The sequence below is a fragment of the Strix uralensis genome, chromosome Z, assembly GCF_047716275.1.
Source record: "Strix uralensis isolate ZFMK-TIS-50842 chromosome Z, bStrUra1, whole genome shotgun sequence".
Classification (NCBI taxonomy): Eukaryota; Metazoa; Chordata; class Aves; order Strigiformes; family Strigidae; genus Strix; species Strix uralensis.
Genome location: NC_134012.1, coordinates 52320549 through 52340752, shown reverse-complemented (window position 1 = coordinate 52340752; position 20204 = coordinate 52320549). Strand labels below are relative to the sequence as shown.

Below are 20204 nucleotides of genomic sequence, written 5' to 3'. Positions count from 1 at the left end.
CAAAGATGTTTCCCCATAGTCCTATTCTTTTATAACTCAAAACCAGGAGCTTTTCACTTCACTATACAGAACCTGGCTACTATTACCAAATAGATAGAGGTGGGATGCTCACTGGCATCACATGCTCTGCATCATTGTGTTAACTTGCATCTAGTTACTTTGGAAACCATCATTGATAGTGCCTGATCGCAGTGCTAGAATTTACCAAAAAACCTCATATGGCTCAGAGGCCAACAAGGCTTTAGACAAAGCTCCTGCCTGAGAATACTGCTGCAACAAGACAGCGTAAACACTCCTGAATAATAATCAGGATACAACAGAAGCCCCTCTGTTCCCATCATCAGCCTCTAATTAACTGAGGTAAATCAGCAATAACCGAACAAAGCAACCCACAAATGCTGTGAAAGGCAAAATTCAATTAAGATTTAAATTCGATATTTAAGTGATCTCAATAGTTAAAATGCCTGCCTTTTATATGATTTCAGTGTACTGCATAAACTAGCAATCTTGGCCATGTTTGCATAAAACTAGTATCTTGGTTTTGCTACGTTATTTGATTTAAAGCTTGAAACTTTCCCTTTGGAAGCCGATATGCTCAATTTCTAAGGAGCATACATAATAAAAAGGGCAGCGGTTCAAAATACACACTTCATCAGCTTTGCTGACTTAATAAACCAATTCACAGATTGCCCTTATTCAATGTGTTTTACGAAAAAGGTTATACTTACCAGTAAAGATATTTGGCCTTCCTTTACAATGTTTAAGATGCTCTTAATTTTTTTCACCTCTTCGCTCCTCTCTTCTGGCCCCCCTGCACTGCTCCAGTTCATACTCAGTTCCTCTAGCTGCTTGCTTTCTGCCACTACAGTCTGCAGGTGGAAAGTCCTCAGGTGGCAGTTTGGCATAGTCTTCTCAGTTTTGTGAGCATGAGGATCAACAAATGTCCTGCTGAGGAAGTCTTTGCCCTGGGCTTCAGATTCATGGACTGAGCTACACTTAACTAAAGGCTGGGAAAGCTCTAATTCTTCTGTTAAATGCTTGTGCTGATCAAGGACAATGGGCTGTGTTTTTCTCAGCTGAGAGCCTTTTACAGGAGACAGCACACAGAACTGCATCCTGCTGGCAGATGAGCTCTCTGTGTTTCCTGCAGAGCAGGCCTTGCCACTAAGACCATTCACTGTTGAACATTTTTTCTCGGGAGCTACCTTTGTAAAAGGAACAACTTGCTGGCTTGATTTAATATAAGGCACATCCAAAATTTCATCCATATCCAGGTCATAGTGCTCCAGCTCCCCAAGCAGAACAGCAGGCTCGATGTTTTTGCTTTTAAGACTCTCTCCTTCTCCTGGACTCTGGTCATCATTTGGAGGTGCAGACTGAGAATCGCTGCCTTTCTGGTATTCTCCCTTCTCATTCTTCTGGTCATCACTTTCATTGTTCTCAGAACTTTCTGGCTGGTGCTTTAATGGGGAAACCCTCTTCACTGGTCTGAATTTATTGCACACATCTGCAATTCCTGTTGGTTTCTGTGCACTTCCGATAAGAGTTGAGACTCCACAGTTCCAGCTGCTGCTGGAAACTAGAGACGTAGAGAATTGTGATGTAGAAGTGACTACTACCAGACATGTGACATGATACAGCATGCTTTAAAGATATACGTGGCCAAACACCAGAAGCAAGAGTTACATGACAACATGCCACACACATATTTAAGCAGATTTAATGGCATGTCTATCAAGACAGCTGAAAAATTTGACACTCCAGAAAAGAAGCTTTCCTCAAACAGGACATATACTGTAATCAATTACAAATAAAGTAGTTTTAATCAAGTAATGGACATCAGTAAGACCCTAGTGTAATTTACCGTGGTCTTGTCCAACTATGCTGTTTGCAGTTTTTTTTTTTTTATTGTATGGAGATGCATCATAAGCCAAGGCTGATTTTCTGGGAGGGTCAACAAAAGGGTTAGTCAAAACTTTTTAATGGATTTAACAACAGTAACAACAATTTAATTTTTAAGGCCTGTTATCTCTGGGAGATGTATTTTTCATACAAGAACTGGAAATTCATATGAACAGTGACCGAGAGGTGAGACTGTTCAGCCTGGAGAAGAGAAGGGTAAGGAGGAATCTTATCCTTATGTATAATTACATGATGGGAAGCAATGAAGAAGAGGGAGCAAGGCTCTTCTTTGTGATGCCCACTGACAGGACAAGAGGCAACAGGCACACAGTGAAACATGAAATTCTATCTGAACACAAGGAAACACTTTTTTACTGTGAGGCTGATCAAACACTGCCACAGGTTGCCCAGAGAAACTGCAAAGTCTCCATCTGTGGAGATACTCAAAATCTGACTGGACACAGTTCTGGTCTTAACCTAGTTGACCCTGATTAACCAGGGCCAATGGACTAGATGATCTCAAGTGGTCCTCACTAGTCTAAATGATTTTGTGATTCTCTGACCTGAAAATTCAGGTATGGTGTTTCCTTTTCCACTTCTCCTCTCTAGGTTGGGCTCTGTCAAACTTTCCGCCCCCTATATATATAACCTGTATATACACACACACATGAACATATGTGTATATATAGATCTGGACCTTCCAGACTGTTACAGTGCACTGCTGGATACAGAGTTTGCCCAGTGAATTTGACTTGCAGAGAAGAAAGGGAGCTCAAGGCACCTGAAGTCTTAATCCTACTGAAATTGAAATCAACCCTACTGAACTTGCACTCTTTCACACAGTCCTAGCTGGTGGTATTTATGATCTCCATAATCAGTGGAACTCTGGCAAAAAGTTTTCCTTATTTTGTTATTTTCAGTTGAGGGACAGCACTAAAGCCACTAAAGCCTTTAGGCAGTTTCTATGGCCTTTTCAATGTACACTAAGAGTTAATGCATTCTGAAAGTCAAGAATACTGTTTAAACAAGTAGATTTATTACATGTGCTAACTGCGTATCACTGGGATCTAATTTGTGGTCAAAACACACAATTTGCCATGAACACCTTCCTAAGGAAACATATATATACACTTTCAGTGCAACGTTAATGTCTGAAGTGAAAGGTTAGTATGACTTAGTAGTTACGGACATCTGAAAATCACCTTAATACTTTTGGAAGTGCTTAAGAATACATTTCCGAAGAAGAAATAAAAATAATAATAATCAAAAGGCATGTAACTTAGTGGGCCAATACAAAGAACGCACTGTACTGACTTATTTATGTATTGTGTAAGATTCTAGGTTCAAAGGCCTACACTTTTATGTTGGTTTTATTTACATGTGAAATTTTTTCCAAGTGATACAGGGAAATGGATACCATATGTTTCCCAGCTGTTTTGTTCTGACAGGAACTATTAAGCACTCAGTATGGAAATGAATTCTGTCTGAGTTTTATGAAAACACTGCTTTCAACACAGGGGTCTAGACAGAGGAAAAGGCATCAACATTTTGTTTGTCGTCACTTTATTTAAACTTACATTTCTTTTGTTGCTTGGCTTTCTCCACTTTCTAAGCTTAATAACACGCATTTACATAAACCACTGATGAAAAAATTGTAAAATTGGACACTGTGAAGCAGGAATGACCTTTGTTACAAGTCTGTCTTGAATCACTGTGAAGTCATGTATTTCTCTTTTCTTTCATTATAGTTAGAGCAGAGTGAGGTACTTCCATTTTTTCATTGTTTTTCTTCGCAGCATCTCTTTACAAACACCGGTTTTCCAGAAAACAAACTGGAACACTGAGAACAGCTAGCAATATTTTTACAGATTTACAAACATATTCTTGACTGAACTGGGATGATGAATTTAGACTGCATTTAATAAAGGATTAGAATATAGCATTTAACCACATAGTAGTAGGGAAGAAAGCAAGTCAGACTGGTAGACACAGTCCTTCTTTGTGCTATTTTATACTTGGGTGCTTTACAGACTGCTTCAGTGCTTAGGCAGTTACAGCATGGTTTCCCCCTGCACAACGCTGAAACCACAGGCCAGAGTGGACCAGTGCATGGCTTGAATCTGTTCCATTCTGTTTTCAGATGCTTGTTCCCTGAAGAAGCAAAAGCAAGTGCTGCCTCTGTCCTCCAAAGCACCAGCACAGCAGGAGTTATGTAAGTGGTCTTCAACCGATGCTCCAGGGAAAAAGCCTCTTCTTGCTCATCTCTTCATAATTACGAACTCAGGCAGAGGCCATTTAAAAACTGGGTTAAATAAATACTGTTTGATTATTTTATAAACAACAGTAAAGGATGATCTGAGTTTAAGGTAGGGGATTAGAATGTTGAACAGCTAGCTTGATTCCAGAATCCAACAAATAATTCTGGTATAATCTTGGATAAGTCATATCTCTTCTGTGCACCAGTATCTCAAATGTAAAAAGGTGACAACAGGTTTTTTTTCCCAACTATTGTCAAAATTATTTCTTTAACTTTTATTCATTAATATGAGACATTTGGATGATAACATTGTTGTGTTGCTAAAGCAAAAAGAGAGGAACACAAGAACTAGGGAGACTTCATTCACAACAAAGAACTCAACAAAGAACTGTCGTGCTCCTGGATAGACCTGAGGTGCCAAAGTATTTTCTTGGCACTAAAGAAAATAGTATCTGATGAAAATCCACACGGTTAAATTTGCAAAAGTAGTTCTTAACCATATGTTGTGCTCTATGCTTTTCTTGAGGAAGAGAAAATGCAAAATGTGAATAAAGAGGCCTATAGGCTTATTTATAGTTTTATTTATTCACTTATTTATTTATATATTTATAGGTGTCCTAGAACTACTGGGGGCCAATAATCAGAAAAGGGGACTTCTCTTGCAATGTAATCACTTCATCAGATTTTACTGTAGGAATCAAAATTTATCTTGAACTTTCTAAAAAAGATCCTTATGTTTCCAATTGGAAGTACCTGTTGACTTCAGAGCATTTTTTAAACTCATCTCTGTATCTAGGGCATGGGGTGGTGAGAGGAGGAGTTTTATCAGGCATACGTGCATCTGTAGAATTATAGAGTAACTATACGAGTTTTATCCAATCATCAAGACCACCTCATGCACAGATGAAACTTTACCCTTGTGATAGGCAGTTTCTGTGATACAATCTAATGCCAAACATCAGAATACCTTTAAACTGTCCTTAGTATAATGAAAAAAACAAAGGACTCAGCTTTTACTTCACCTCTATAAAGAAACTACTACCGAAATTCATTGTTGGTATGCCTGTCTCCCTGGCATAAGGGTACATTAACATTCTTTAAATGATGATAGCTTCATGAAGTTTACAGCACTGCTGACACAAATAGGAGGGGGCAAAAGGATGTGTATCACACCAGTACCATTACAAAATGAACTGAACATACTCCAGAGTGGTATTTGTAGATCTTGCTATGCCAGATCTTCATGAACCCAGAATGACTCACATTCAAAGAGGACTGACTGACTGAGGAAACGGTCAAACTCCTAACAGTGTGTTTCTGTCATCATCACCACGGAGTCATTTAGTTTTATGCTTTGACCAATGTTCTGTAGTCATGAATGCTGCTGTTGAACAGCTGGGACGTTCAACAGGCAGTGGTGCAGGCAAACAGGAAAATGGATGTAAAGATCTCAGTCATTTGCAGATCAGTTAGCAACTGAGTCCATGTTGTTCTACTAGGTCACCTGACACCTACATATTGGTTTTAACAGGAACGAACAAGAGTATCAATTCACTTCTGTTCTTCCGCAGGTGGCAACCAGTGATCCCCATTACTATGCTACATCTCTCAATGAAATCCCTGAACCTTTTCAGTTTGCTATCTCTATTCCTTCTCATGATGGAGAGCAATATTTTATAGTCAACTGTGTTGAGCCACTGTCCAGGAGAAAAACTGGATGACTTCCCTTTATTCAAACAGTTATCAGTCATCAATGGGATTAATGCTTCCTCCTAATGACCTGACCTGCATCCAGACTGTGCTAACTCTTAAATCCTCTGTATTTCAACCTTTGTTTTCCATGAACTCCGTATCTGTGTAGGCATAAACCACAGTAAAACTGTGAATAATGGAGATCAACATGCTACCTGGGCCCTGGAGCTGAGTCCTGGCCTATGGTAAGACCATCTGATTTTATCATGTCTAACAGATCAGCCTCTGAGGTTGAATCAGTTGTTCCTTGCTGACGAAGACGTGAGAGCATTATGGTTGCTTCCTTAATAACACTTCCCCAAAGTATCTTGGTTGCAATGTTCTTTATTGAAGCATTCATTTGGAGAATAGGTCCTTGAGCAATTTGTTGTAATTGGAACTGCCCTGAGCACAGGGAGATGGACAAGATGGCTTTCAGAGGTGCTTTCTGACTTCAGTTATGCTATGATGAGGATGTAACCACCCTGAAAGAATGCCGCTTGCCTGCAGGAAGTAGCAAGACTGGAAACAAAGTGTAAAACTGACAGAAGACTGGAAGCTTTTACCTCAAGATCTTGTCAGCATGTACTTGGAAACTCCCAGTACACAATACCGGGAGGTACTCTCTACCGTTGCTGACAATACAAGAAGTAGCTTCTTTACCATTTAGGCTTCAATTTATTACCCTCTAAAAAGGGTAAAGAGCAGGACTTTGGGAACTACTGACCAGTCAGCCTCACTTCTGTGCCTTTGAAAATCATGAAAGAGATCCTCCTGGAAGCTATGTGAAAGCATATGGATGACAGAGAGGTGAGTAGAAACAGCCAACAAGGCTTCACCAAGAGGGTAAATCATGTCCGACAAATCTTAGTGGCTTTCTAAGACGGAGTGACTGCATCAGTGGACAACGGAAGAACTACTGATGCCATCTACCTTGACTTCTGTAAGGCCTTTGACATGGTCCCCCACAACATTCCTGCTCCTAATTTAGAGAGATAGGTTTGATGGACTATTTGATGCAAAAGGAATTGGCTGGATGTCCATGTCCAAAGAGGTGCAGTCAACAGTTCAGTGTCCAAATGGAGATTAGTAATGAGTGGTGTTTCTCAGGGGTTTTATGTTGGGTTTGTGTGTTGCAGGTTCTTGGTAGCGGGGGAGGGTGCTACAGGGGTGGCTACTGTGAGAAGCTTCTTGAAGCTCCCCTGGCTCCAAGTCAGACCTGCCTCTGGCCAAGGTGATGGTGGCCATGCCTGTGTGATAACATATTTAAGAAGGGGAACCTGGGAGGAGGAGGACAAGTTGTGAGGGAAATACCTATGCAAACATCAAGGTCAGTTTGAAGAAAGGAGGAAAGGGTGGGGGGGAGGTGCAATGGAGCAGGGACTCCCCTGCAGCCCATGGTGAGAGGGCAGGTTGTGCCCCTGCAGCCCATGGAGGTCACTGGTGGAGCAGATGCCCACGTGCAGCCTGTGGAGGACCCCACGCCAGAGCAGGTGGCTGTGCCCAAAGAAGGCCAGGACTCTGAGGGAAGCCTGTGCTGGAGCAGTCTGTTGCTGGGAGGACTGCAGCCCGTGGAAGGGACCCACACTGAAGCAGTTCATGAAGAACTGCAGCCCATGGGAGGGACCAACGCTGGAGCAGTTTGTGAAGAGCTGCAGTCCATGGGAAGGACTCGTGTTGGAGGAAGTTTGTGGAGGACTGTCTCCTGGGAGAGGGACCCCATGCTGGAGCAGGGGAAGAGCGTGAGGAGTCCTCCCCCTGAGGAGGAAGGAGCAGCAGAGACAACGGGTGATGAACTGACCGCAACCCCCATCCCCTGCCCCCCTGTGCTGCTTAGGGGGAGGAGGTAGAGAAATCAGGAGCCTGGGAAGAAAGGAGGGGTGGGAGGAAGGTGTCTTTAAGATGTGGTTGTATTTTCCACTGACCTACTCTGTTTGATTGGTAAATTAGTATTGGTGGTCTTCAAAGTGAGCTGATGTTCTTTTTTTTCCTCAACTGAATCTGTCTTTTGCCCATGACCATAACTGGTGTGTCATCCCTCCCTGTCCTTTGTCTCAATCCCCAAGCCTTTTGTTTTATTTTCTCTTCCCTATCCCTGAGGGGAAAGGAGTGATCGAGCGGCTGTGTGGTGCTCAGTTGCCCTCTGGGCTCAAACCATGTTAGGTTTGTATTGGGACTGGTACTGTTCAATATCTTTATTAACAACATGGAGAGTGGGATTCAGTGCACCCTCAGCAAATTTGTTGATGACACCATGTTGAGTGGTGCAGCTGGTTAGCTTGAGAAAAGTGATGCTATCCAGAGGGACCTTGACCAGACTTGAAGACTGGGCCCATGTGAACCTTATGAAGTTCAACAAGACCAAGTGCAAGGTCTTGCACCCTTACAATGAGGGTGGTGTGACATTGTAACAGGATGCGCCATCCCTGAAAGTGTTCAAAGGTCAAGCTAGATGGGGCTTTGAGCAACCTGATCTAGTGAAAGATAGTTCTGACCATGAAAGGGGGACTAGATGTCTTTGAAGGTCCTTTCCGACCCAAAGCATTCTAGGACTCTATGATTCTATAAATAAGAACAAACTCTGTTATGTTGACTCTGTTGCTACCCAAGGATGAATGCATTACTTTCCTTGATCTGAAACTCTTCCTTCTTCCTTTAAAAATTCACTTACTGTGGAATATACTTCACTTTCCATCATTATCATTAAGGAAGCCTGGGATTAGCACCTATAACTGCTAATACCTATTAAATATTTTTTTAAATGCAGTATTTCACCATATTGCTCATGTACTACATAATCATTTGGAGGCCTGCAGTAAGTATATACAAAGTTTCACGTTTGGAGCTTTACTGTCCTTTGAAAGAAATGCCTGAGCTTCTTCCTTGTGATATGACTTCAACAGAGACTCTTGAATCAGTTAAGACTTGTACTCATTCCAGGTCTATTGTACTTATTCCAGGTCTATTTAGAGTACTGTGATTCTGCCTCTGTATACAGACACTGAGGTGCTGTTCACACTAGGGAAACTTTTAGAAAATTCCTCATTTTTATTAACACCAATTTATCTCCAACACTGGCAGCAATATTGGGGCTTCAAGAGAAGAAGGAAGGGATGTCCCTTACATATTGATGGATAATCAAAACCAGTTCTGAATATCTATTTACTGTTTTATTAATATCACTGAAATAATATTCAACAATTTTAACTGAAGATGGCACTGTTTTACAGTTTTAATATATTAATAACTTCTAAGAGTGCATTTTAGGGTTCCTTAATATAAGCTCTATAGCATGAGAACCTGAATTAAATAATAACCCTTCACAGTTAAGAACAGAGAGGGTTTGTTCCCATTTAAGTGGAATTTGAAGCCACTCTAAAGAAGAAAAAAAGGGTAAACAGAGTAAATAATAATTCATCCTTTTAAATAACAATGCATCTTTTATAGGTAATTTAAACATTAATATGAGCCTCAGCGAATGAATAACTTTTCTTATCTTGGCTTGAGGGAGAACACTAAAAAAGCTGTAATTTCTAAAGTAAAGAATACAGAAGAGGCAAAGAAAATTTCAAAATTAATAAATAGGGTTTACATTTGTCCATACTGATCCTGTAAAAAGGAGATGGCAAGTAAAGTTCTACTGAAAAATCAAAAGATGTCATTCTGTCACAAAATGTGTAAAACAGGAAGAGGGAGGATGTGAAAATGAGGTAGGAAAAGAGCATATATATAGCTATCAGAAGTGTCACTGCATACTAATTATTGGTTTTCCTGAGAAAATTCTTCAGCATTGTACCAAGGAATTATCCAATCAATATTGCATTGTTTCAGACATATTTACCTGGGAGGTATTTGGAACACAACAGACTCTGAAATTAATGTCATATAACATCGCCTCCAAATAAAATTTTACTTTAATTTCTCTTATACCTAAAAAACTACCAAGAGCTTTAGACAGAAGTTGTTTGCAATTTTATGTTCACTGATTTATTTCTTTTTCTCAAATAGGAAACTAATCTGAATAATTCTGTGAATGACAGTTACTTTGAAAATGAGTAACACAGTGCAGAAGGATAACTGCTGGAAATTAAAGACGAAGTTGCTTTTATCAACCTGTGAATAAAGATCTAGAATAGGACATTGCCCTCATTTGACACATACATTTAATGACAACCAAAAGTCATCATAGCTGACAGAATATACTTCAACAATGATATGGCTCAGTGAAGCTTGTTGAACACAGATGTCTTGAACCATTTGCTCAAATGGCCTTACAAAATCTGCCCAGAATGAAAGCAATGAATTTCATGCTTAGTAACAAAAGCATAAAGGACTGATTTCTGTTTCAATTCATCAGTCTACATTAGACAATGCCGAAAATCAGTGGGCAGGCTGGCTAACACTTCATTTCAGAAAAATGAGTTAGCTAGACCCATTTTTAAACTACACTCTTTAATTTTCTATCTTTGAAGAAGAAAAATGCTTATCTTAGTGGTTCTTATGCTAACTATAAAGATCATACTCTTGAAGCATGATGGTAAACAATTACCCTTAATCATGCTTTATTGTGGATATACCAGGATTTGCCCTACACCTTTTCTCCAATCTCATATATCTTTTACCTTATAATCTGTGGGTACTGGCACCGACTTTGGCTCCAAGGATCCCTTGGAATTTTCCTGAGCCACAATTCCCTAAATCCAGGGAAGGACACAGAAGAGTCAAGACTGAGACTGTACTGACTGCATGACTTTCACGCACATCTTGCAAAAGGGGGAGGAAGGAACCACAGGACCTTCTTACTGGTACAGGTCCCTGGCCAGTGCTGTCCAATAAAGGGAGGTGACACTGGGAGTTCAGGAAGGAAAAACTACACGTAGGGATATACTTTCTCAGACTTTCTAATCTATCCTTGTCTAAAAGAGAACGTAATTTGAGCAAAAGTTACAGGCAGGCAGAAACAGTTAAAAAAAAATCCCCAAATCTGTTGAAAGGTCTATGTGAAATGTTTGAGAAAGTACACTGACTGGTAAACACTGGTATGTTTGCCTAGGATTATAAGTGCTTAGAGTAATTTGAAAACAATGTAACCAAACACTTTCATATGTTACTAACATATTATTAAATGTTTACACAAAATGGGGAAAGAAAATGGGATTTACAGGGCTATTTACTAAACTTATCTGCAAACAACGAACAGTAAGACTTCCATAATATCAGCCATATTATATAAATATAATTAAAAAATTTAATTTCACAAAAAGGAACTGTCTGGTTTAAATCTGTTCTAACAATCTTGTTGGTGAAAATGGTTACCTGCAGTTGAATCTTATTTTCTCTGTAATTTTCTCTTCACTGTCTCAGTGAACTAAATATTCTTCTGAGACAAAGCTGACAGAGAATTCTTTTTTAGATTATTAGGGTCCTGACATATCTAATCCTACAGCTAACTTATGCTTAACTTCTAGTTCTTTTAAAAAATAATTCTTGGATAGTTCTACTTCCACATTTTTCCCAGTTTTAAAGAAGAAATGCAACCTCTAACTAAGCAGAAGTCAGTATGAGGTAGAAACTTGGATCAGCTCTTTGTAAAACCTCTGAGTTTTTCTATGTGTAACTACTTAAATTGCCAATTGAATATAGATATCACATAGCATGAATATCATGCATAATAAAGATTTATGATATAATCTATCTTCATCAAAAAAAGCACATAGCAACAATAATTTGGGGAATGTTTCTTTAATGGTCTACAATATGAGGAAGGCAAGAGACTGCTTCAAAAGCAACTATGAAAAATCTACAGATGGGGCCTTAGACAATGTTGACTGATACAGCTCTGTTGATATTACAAGATACTTCAGATACTGAAGGATGTACAGAGATGTAAAGTGATACCTTCCTGTTCAGCACTATGTTTACTCAGTGATTAAGCAGAGTAAAAATAAAATAGATCTTAGTGCTATTTCCAATTCACCAAAACTCATAAGTGATAAGTAGAGAAAAAAATAGGTTTTAGTACTGTTTCCAGTTTGCCAATACTAAATACAGTGCTAAAGACCTCCTTTTTGACTCAAGACTTTTAAACAAAGCTGTGAATTAACTTCCACTGGCAGACTCCCCAGTGCTACTACTGTCTTCCAGCAATGCCTGTACTTGCATCTGTCAACCCCTTTTCAAGGCAACAGATGAGTGCAGATGTAATTAAAATCATCACTGAAAAATGTCCGACTGCAGAGGCGACCATGAAACAACAGAGCTACACAATAAGTTGTCAATATTTTATGGTCTTAAGGAAGAGCTCGTAACCAGTGCTTCATCATTGCTATTGGTCTACATTTTACTTTAAGACTACTATCTGAATTTTAAAAATACTCTTCTTCCTGAAAACAGATACTGATGATGCTACTGTGGCTGAGCAGTCCTCATGAACAGATCACCCAGTATAATATGTCTTAGGGGCTATTCTTGTTTTCCTCTGGCTTACCTTGCTCTTGGAGCAGCTGAGTGAATGAGTGGCTTTCTCCTTCTATGACACGACAAGATAATGCCCTGCTGCCACATGATCAGCTGCTAATACTGATAGGCAGACAGATGGGGGGAAATGGCAGTAGGAAGAAAATCGTGGGGGAGGGGTATGTGGATGAAATGAGGGTGGTACTGTGTGGGGCATCAAGGGGGTGACAATGAGGGGCAGTAAATGGTGGGGAGGAGAATAGTGAGAATAGGAGGAAGAAGGGTCTAGAAGAACAGGAAGAAGAAGGGTCTAGAAGAATGGTGGGAAGAATATTGGGAAAGACTTGGTGGAAAGACTGGGGAAGACTTGGGAAAAACAGAAAAGACTCATGGGGAAGAATGGTGGGAAAAACTGGGAGACAATGGGGGAAAAAAAGGTAAGCTCTGGGGAGAAAGAATGGTGGAGTGAACATTGGAGAGAATGGGGATGAAGAATGTTGGGGAGGAATGGTAGGGAGAACAGGTGGGAAAACAGTGGGGAGAATGGTGGGGATACTGGGGAAAGAAGAATGGGAGGAGGAACATGGGAAAGAATGGTGGGAGGAATGTGGGGAGGAATCAGGAGAGGAATGGTAAGGAGAATGGTAGGGAAGAATAAGGAGTAGAAGGGGGTAAGAAGTGGGGAAGAAAGAGGAAAGGAGGAGGGAAAGAAGAAGGAGGAATGAGGGATGAATGGGGGTAAGAACAGGTAATATGGAGGGAAGGAGAGGGGGAAAGGGGGAAGGAGAGAGGACAAAAGGGGGAGAAAAGAATGAGGAAAGGGGAAGAAGGAGCAAAAAGGTAGGAAGAAGAGAGAAGAAAAGGGATAGGGGTGAGGCAGCACGAGGATGAAAGAGTGTAATGGGGGAGGATGGGGAAGATGAGGGGAATATGGAGGGGAGGATGGTGGAAGATGGGGGAGGGCAGGGGGAAGACTGGGATAGAATGAGATAGGGCAAATTGAGGGGGGTGAATCAGGGGTCTTCTCCCTTTCCACTTCTTCCCCGTCTCTGCTTGCAGCAGGTAATACCGTGTGTGCAATCACTGCTGTGCCCTGTGCGGGCAGTAACATGGCAAGCAGGTATGGTAAGGAGAGCTTTGCTTTCCTTTATTGCCAAGGGCAGTGGCATATGGCTGTGATGACCTGGCTTTTAATGACTCTGGTAGAAGAAGTAGCTCTCAGAAAGTTTTGACTTAGTTACACACCTCAGAAATTTACAACTCTCTGAAAGGAAAAACAGAAATAAAAGCTGCTAAAGTATAGCACAGTTCTTAAAGCCTTCTATCATCCCACAAATTCCAGGTCTCCCATTTCTATTATAAAAGTATTTGATGAAACACTAACAAAAGTTCAATTAAAACATCAGAAACTTTTCATAGCTCAACAAACATGCTCCTCTCACCAATTAATTTCTCCTCCATCAGGAAGAGAAAAACAAAAGCGGATTAATCTGATTTACAGAGTGAAAAACAACACTGAATGCACGTTTTGTCAGGGAGGCAGGGGGAAGGTCTCCAGCTGGTTCTCATCTATATGCCATGATTCTTCATTTAGTTTACACTATTAAACTAAAAAACTCGGCTTTAATCTTAACTATTACAGTATGCCTTAGAGTAGATTCTATCATATAGCATCCTTGATACAGTTTCAGACTCTGGCAAAACATCATCCCTCAAACTGGTTGTGGCCATATGGGTAGTAAATGTATCCAACATTTTTTCATTGGCGCCTACATTATTACGTCTTGTCACCAATGGTTTCTCGGGTTTTCAACTAAATTGTTGCATATACTGTGGTTTGGAGCTGCTGAGATGAAGCCCTACATTTATCTGTATACAGCCAAATCCTTTTTTGGAACTTTTTTTCCTTCTAATGAACTAACATCTGTTGAAAAAAAAAAAGAAGTCATGTGTCCAGAAAGCTGTACAAAAATGAGAAAAAACAAAACAACAGAACACTGCCAAGAAGCTATTGTTGCCAAGTTGTACATCATAAAAAGCAGCCTAGAAAATGATGGGTGGATAAAAGTGGCATCATACCTGACCTGTCTTCATTTTGTGAATCACACCTTCTACATAATTCTGGGATGGTCTTGAGAGAAGTTACAGAATACTGTAAAAAAGGAAAAAAATTATATGAAATAATTCATTTAAAAAGATAAAAAGTAAGACTTTCAAGAAGTCCTGATGTCATGGACACAGCCTAAATCTATCAACCCAAGGGTACTTCTGTCAGTCTGATGGTCTTCTCAGGTTGCATGAGACAAGCATATGGCATCTGCTTGTGTATCTCACCTTGAGGGATATTAAACAGACTTTCAAAGCTACAGCAAAGCGTCTCCGCACCTCAGATTTCTTCTTCCTGCAGATCACCATTATTCAAGTCACAAATACACTTTATATATACATCCTTTCCACGGGATCAAAGTTGAGAATAGATTTAGCCCTCACAGTAAGCGTCAAGGGTCTCACTTTGACCATCTGGGCATCTATTATGGTGATTATACTGCAAGATACTTCATGCTTAAAGAATTAGAATTAAAGCTTTCACAAACCAATATGTGAAAGTAATGCAGAATATTTGCACCACAGAGATCTGATTTCAGAGAGGGATGCATGTACATACACATATCAGACTAGAGATTCATTTCTCTAACCTAGGCTTTATTAAAGCAAACTTGCATTATTACTTTGATGCAACAGGATAATATTATCAGTATGTTATTCTCTAAATTCAGCATTAAAAAGGAAAAAAACAGGGATGACATACATATCTTACTAAACAGAAATCTTTTTCTTATAAACTTGTGGAATACCCCTGGTAAGACACATGATCCAGTGTTATAAAACTACACATTCTGACATAGAGAAATTAAGTTACTTAATAGCAAGCCTTCCTTAATCAAATGCTTAAATGTTACAGGAATCTTCACTTAAACAAATGAAAATCATCATGTCTGTTAAAGATCAATGGCTTTGCTCATATAAATAAATGATTAAAAACAGTATTTTGAAAACTAAAACAGAAAAAAGCATTTAGGATTAAAACAACTCAAAATTTTTAAAGAATACATAAACACCATATGTTTTCAAAGAAACAGACATTTTTAGCTTGTGTGCTATTGACAAATGAAGCAAAACAACTACATATAAAACCACGAGCTTTTTTTTTCAACACACACAAAAAAGAAATGGTCATACATTGTCCTGGTTTTTGCTGACAGTTCACCATTCCCAGTTTGATGTTCTAAAGCACAGCTGGCAATCTACTTCAAAATAATCTAAAGTCGACTTCAAGTGACCAGTTGCAGAAGTAATTTACTCCTCTGGTGCAAGTTTAAGACTGTTGCTCGATTGTAATTACTTTATTAAGCCTCAAAATCCTCCCATGCCTTACTTTTTCCCTTGCTGACCTGAATCAGGGATGTATTGAGAAACCTCAACTACAACAAGAATTTCTCATAAGTATACCCAGGATCAACACCAAATCTATTAATTAAAATGTGTAGCAGCACTCCACAAAACTACCTAGTGACACCAATGCCCATTAAACAAGGGATTGTCTTTAAGACTGTGACTGCTTCAGGATGTGACAGCCTAAAGCAACAAAGAGCAGAAGAGCAGAACAGGGAGAAAGATGATACTAAATACAAATTAATACAATTTAAACACACACACGCACAAACACCATGTGCTGTGCTTCACTGTAGTTATTGTTTAATAAAGATTGAGCCGTTAAGCTATACATCTTGCTATTTCAGCACAAAGACTCAGAAGGCAATGTTGGTCTAGTAGGATTCTTAAGGCAATCCAAGGAACATGTCTCCAAGGAATATGGTAGCTTCATAAGACCAGCTGGTGCAGTTTAAACTATTACACAGTTTGTAATTCAATTAGAATGAGGCCTTTTGTATTCCATTGCTATGTGTTTTGTCAAGCAACCTCAAAAACAGACAGCCGTTTTTCTTTTTGTCTTTTTTCCTGTTCTTTCCTGGAAGAACATATTTTCTTTCTGTTTCAGCATTGCACTAAAATGTATTCAGTTACCACCTCCCACCACCAAAAACATACTAAATGTTATAAATTTGATTATGCATTTTAATCACATTGGTTTGATTTCATTAACAGATTTCCTCCCACTCACCTCTGTCCCCAAAAAGACTTCTGCACATTTACATTTTTGCCATCTGTATTTTGTGGTCAAGATGTGGAGAACTGGCTTTTGATCCAGGAAGCAATTAAAATTACTCTTTAAAGTGGACCTTTCCCAACCATATGGACAAACCATTGCCAGCTCTTCCCTCTAGAACTAGTTTCTCTCATACTCTAGCTCCAGCTCTGATCATCAGTAATGTCTGTTAGCTTTTCTTCAACCAAAACTTTCAAGGTTACTAGCAGTCTCACAGAGGGACAGCAAAAGAGGTTTAGATTGTAACCCTTACCTGCAACAGAATTTTAGACTTAATGCTTATTCAATGGCATTAAAAAATAATTATTTCTCACTTTTCAGTCAACAGTTTTTTTACATTCAAATAATTTCTTTCACTCCAAAATTGTTTTACGTTCAAAATTAAATACCATTTCTGACATTTCACCATTAGAGTAACCAATTCAACCAGAGTTGAGGGCTGTGCCCAAAGACAGTGAGAGCTAAGCATGTCATGTTGCTTCTTTAGGTATTTAATCAATGTGTGTTGTGGTTGACGGTGCAATTCGGTAACCAAACTAAGGGCTTCTTCCCAAGATAATGCATGTAATGGCATTTTTGATTGCTGCTTGAGGTTTGGGTTATTTTTCTGCATTTAAGGCATGCCTATGTGCAACATGAAACAGTGAATTTCAATAAACCCCTTAAGAACTTTGTAAGATGGAAGAACAGCATCAACAGCAAACAAGAGACAAGAAGCACTAAAAAGTATTCCATGCAAATGCAACATACTCCCAATTTTCTTCAACAGACACTATTAATTCAGGGGAAAAGGGAACCTCCCTTATACAAAACATTTGTTCATTATGTAAAACTGCACTACAGAATTTGAATTAATGCAAATGTTAACCTTTTAAGTTTCACATGGTTTCTCAAATTTTAATGCAATGAATTTTAAATCCAACACATGAGAAAAACAATCTAGTAAGGCTGTTCTGTGCTGTGCCACTTGTCTGCCATCTGCAGACTCACTTGTGTCTGTGAAGTATCAGAAAGAAGAAATACTGGATCACGAGTTGTAGCATAGAAATTTATATACAAAATGGTAAAAAAATGTAAATTAAAAAGGTTATTTTTTAACATTCTGTTGTGGAGAATACCTTTAATGTCTCCTGGAATGGAGTCAAAGGGCAAAGCTGGACACATAGCATGACTTTCAGACCACATCATCAGACTCATGGCACCCTCAAAACACTAAGGACCATGTTCTGCTCCAACTGAAGTTGGTATCAGAATTCAACAAATTCACCTCCACTGGATCAAGACATCAGTGACTGTCTCCTGCTCTTAAATGCACAGCTCCTTGTTTTCATTTAGATAGAGAAAACCGACAACTTCCTTCATTATAGCTAATTTGTTTCCAGGTGCTATTATTATTGTAAGCCATTTAACAGTCTCATTTCAGTTTATTTGTTATAGTAGAAAATAAACAGATTCATTAATATTCAAATCCCATTAAATTAATACCTTTATATTACATTTGCTTAACAATTCATAACTGTGCAACACCTCCCTTTTTCCTAGACATTTATTTGAGAATAGCAAGCTACATCAAGAACAAGTAAAGCAACAATACTTGACTTGAGGTTGCAGAAAGATTCTTCTCAATAGTAGTATCATTTTAAGTAGCTCCAGATCAAAAAAGTGGTGGAAAGAGATGAGAAATAACACCTTTCCAAAAATAAACTTACTTAATGGTTGTGATCAACATCTTTGGAGTACTGGTTAGGTTATTCGTGCTATGTATTGTTTATAGCATCTTATATAGACTCTTCATATGTTATTCTTCCCTTTAACTTTAAAGGAGACCTATATAGACACTAACACTCGTAAAGGTGCAAAATGTCTGTCTGAATCTAACACCTTCTATGAACATTTTAGTTGCCATCTTAATTTTGTTTCATTCTGAAAAGGAAGAGAGGAATAGAAAAAAGATAAATTAGTTCATCAGCCGGATGGGAAATAAATCAACCTGCTGCAGTTAGTGACTGTGCCTGCATAGCTATGTAGGACCCTCCAAGCTGAGTCGTGAAGTTCTAGTTGCTGGGTAGGCAAAGTCTGGCTGTGTGTCACCCGTACACCTGTGTGAGCCAGAGGTGACCCAGCTCTTTCCATGGCCAAGGAAGGGTGACAGCAGGATCAGGAGGTGCCCTGTGCCAAGTAAATGGGAGGCCAGGAGACTGGCCATACTACTGACCATACGTAGTTTACACCTGCTCTGCCAGGTGTGGATTGACATGAAGAAGTTTTTTAAGCTGTTTCAAAATACCTGACAATTCAACAGCTGCTTAATTATGTTTGCATTCACTTACTGCACTCACATTTCACAGACTTTCAAATTAGGCCCATTTCTGCACTAGCACTGAGCCAGGCTTTTATTCATACAGAGCTATTTGAATGATCAGAGCAATAATCGATACATTCAACCCCAAACAGTTTACTAATATTGAGCATCAGGAGCTCTGGTTATGACTAGGTCATTTGGTATTATTTCTGTAAACCAAGAAGTAAAATAGTATCAATTTGCACAATTTGCCAGTGCAATCGAAAACCTGCATTTTAATTAAAGGATTAGGAAACCTTCAGGTAACCATAACGATAGCATACAACTTATAAGAAGGAATAAATTTATGGGCAAAATCAAAACTACTAATGGGAAAAAGGGGGAAGTTTAAAACATATTTTTAATAGTGTGTCTATCATTTAATGCAACTTAAAGGCTGTATTTTTTTTTTTTTCCTTTCTGTGAGTACTTATTCATGAAGCAATAAATGAAAATGTTCAGCTTGGTTGCTTAACATCATCACAGACAGAGCTATTATTTTTGTTTAATGTAAACAAGAGTCCCAGAAACCTATTCTGCTGTCTAAACTATGCTCACATATACTATATCAGATGAATCTGGAATGGTACAATCTTGGTTTGTAAAATAAGCATCATATTTGCATTCTGGGGCTCTGAGGGAATTGGTAGATGTAGTTGCTAAGTCACTCACAATCATATTTGAAAAGTCATGGCTGTCAGATCAAGTCTCCAGTGACTGGAAAAAAGTGAATATCACATCCATTTTTAACAGAGGTAAAAAGGAGGACCCTGGAAACTACCAGCCAGTCAACCTTACCTCAGTGCCCAGTAAGATTATGGAACAGATCCTCCGGGAAGTTATGTTGAAACATATGGATGACAGAGAGATGATTAGAGACAGCCAACATGGCTTCACAAAGGGCAAATTGTGCCTAACTAATCTAGTGGCCTTCTACGATGGAGTGACAAAAGCTGCGGATGTCATCTACCTCAACCTCCATAAGGCCTTTGGAACAGTCCTATACAACATCCTTGCCTCTAGTTTGGAGATATGGGTTTGATGGATAGATAAGGAATTGGAATTGGCCAAGTCCAATGAGTTACAGTCAATGGCTCAGTCTCCAGGTGGAAACCAGTAATGAGTGGCATCCTTCAAGGGTGCGTACTGGAAGCAACACTATTTAACATCTTCATCAATAACATAGAAAGTGGGATTGAGTGCACCCTCAGAAAGTTTTCACATGATGCCAAGCCAAGTGGTGCAGTTGATTTGCTTGAGGAAAGGGATGCCATCCAGAGGGCCCTCAA

General features: G+C 39.2%; 1 protein-coding gene across 4 annotated transcripts in view; it reads right to left on the bottom strand.

Moving 5' to 3' along the window:
• Nucleotides 1-20204, bottom strand: part of SNCAIP (synuclein alpha interacting protein) — a 90573-nt gene that overhangs the window by 29918 nt on the left and 40451 nt on the right. For 3 of the 4 annotated variants that reach the window (XM_074856173.1, XM_074856175.1, XM_074856174.1), the window contains exons 3-4: nt 14426-14498; nt 729-1579 (exon numbers count right to left, since the gene is read on the bottom strand). In XM_074856173.1, the coding sequence (XP_074712274.1) occupies nt 729-1579; nt 14426-14498 (924 nt within the window). Of the gene's footprint in view, nt 1-86; nt 162-728; nt 1580-14425; nt 14499-20204 lie in introns of those variants that run through there. The other variant, XM_074856176.1, reaches the window with a different exon arrangement.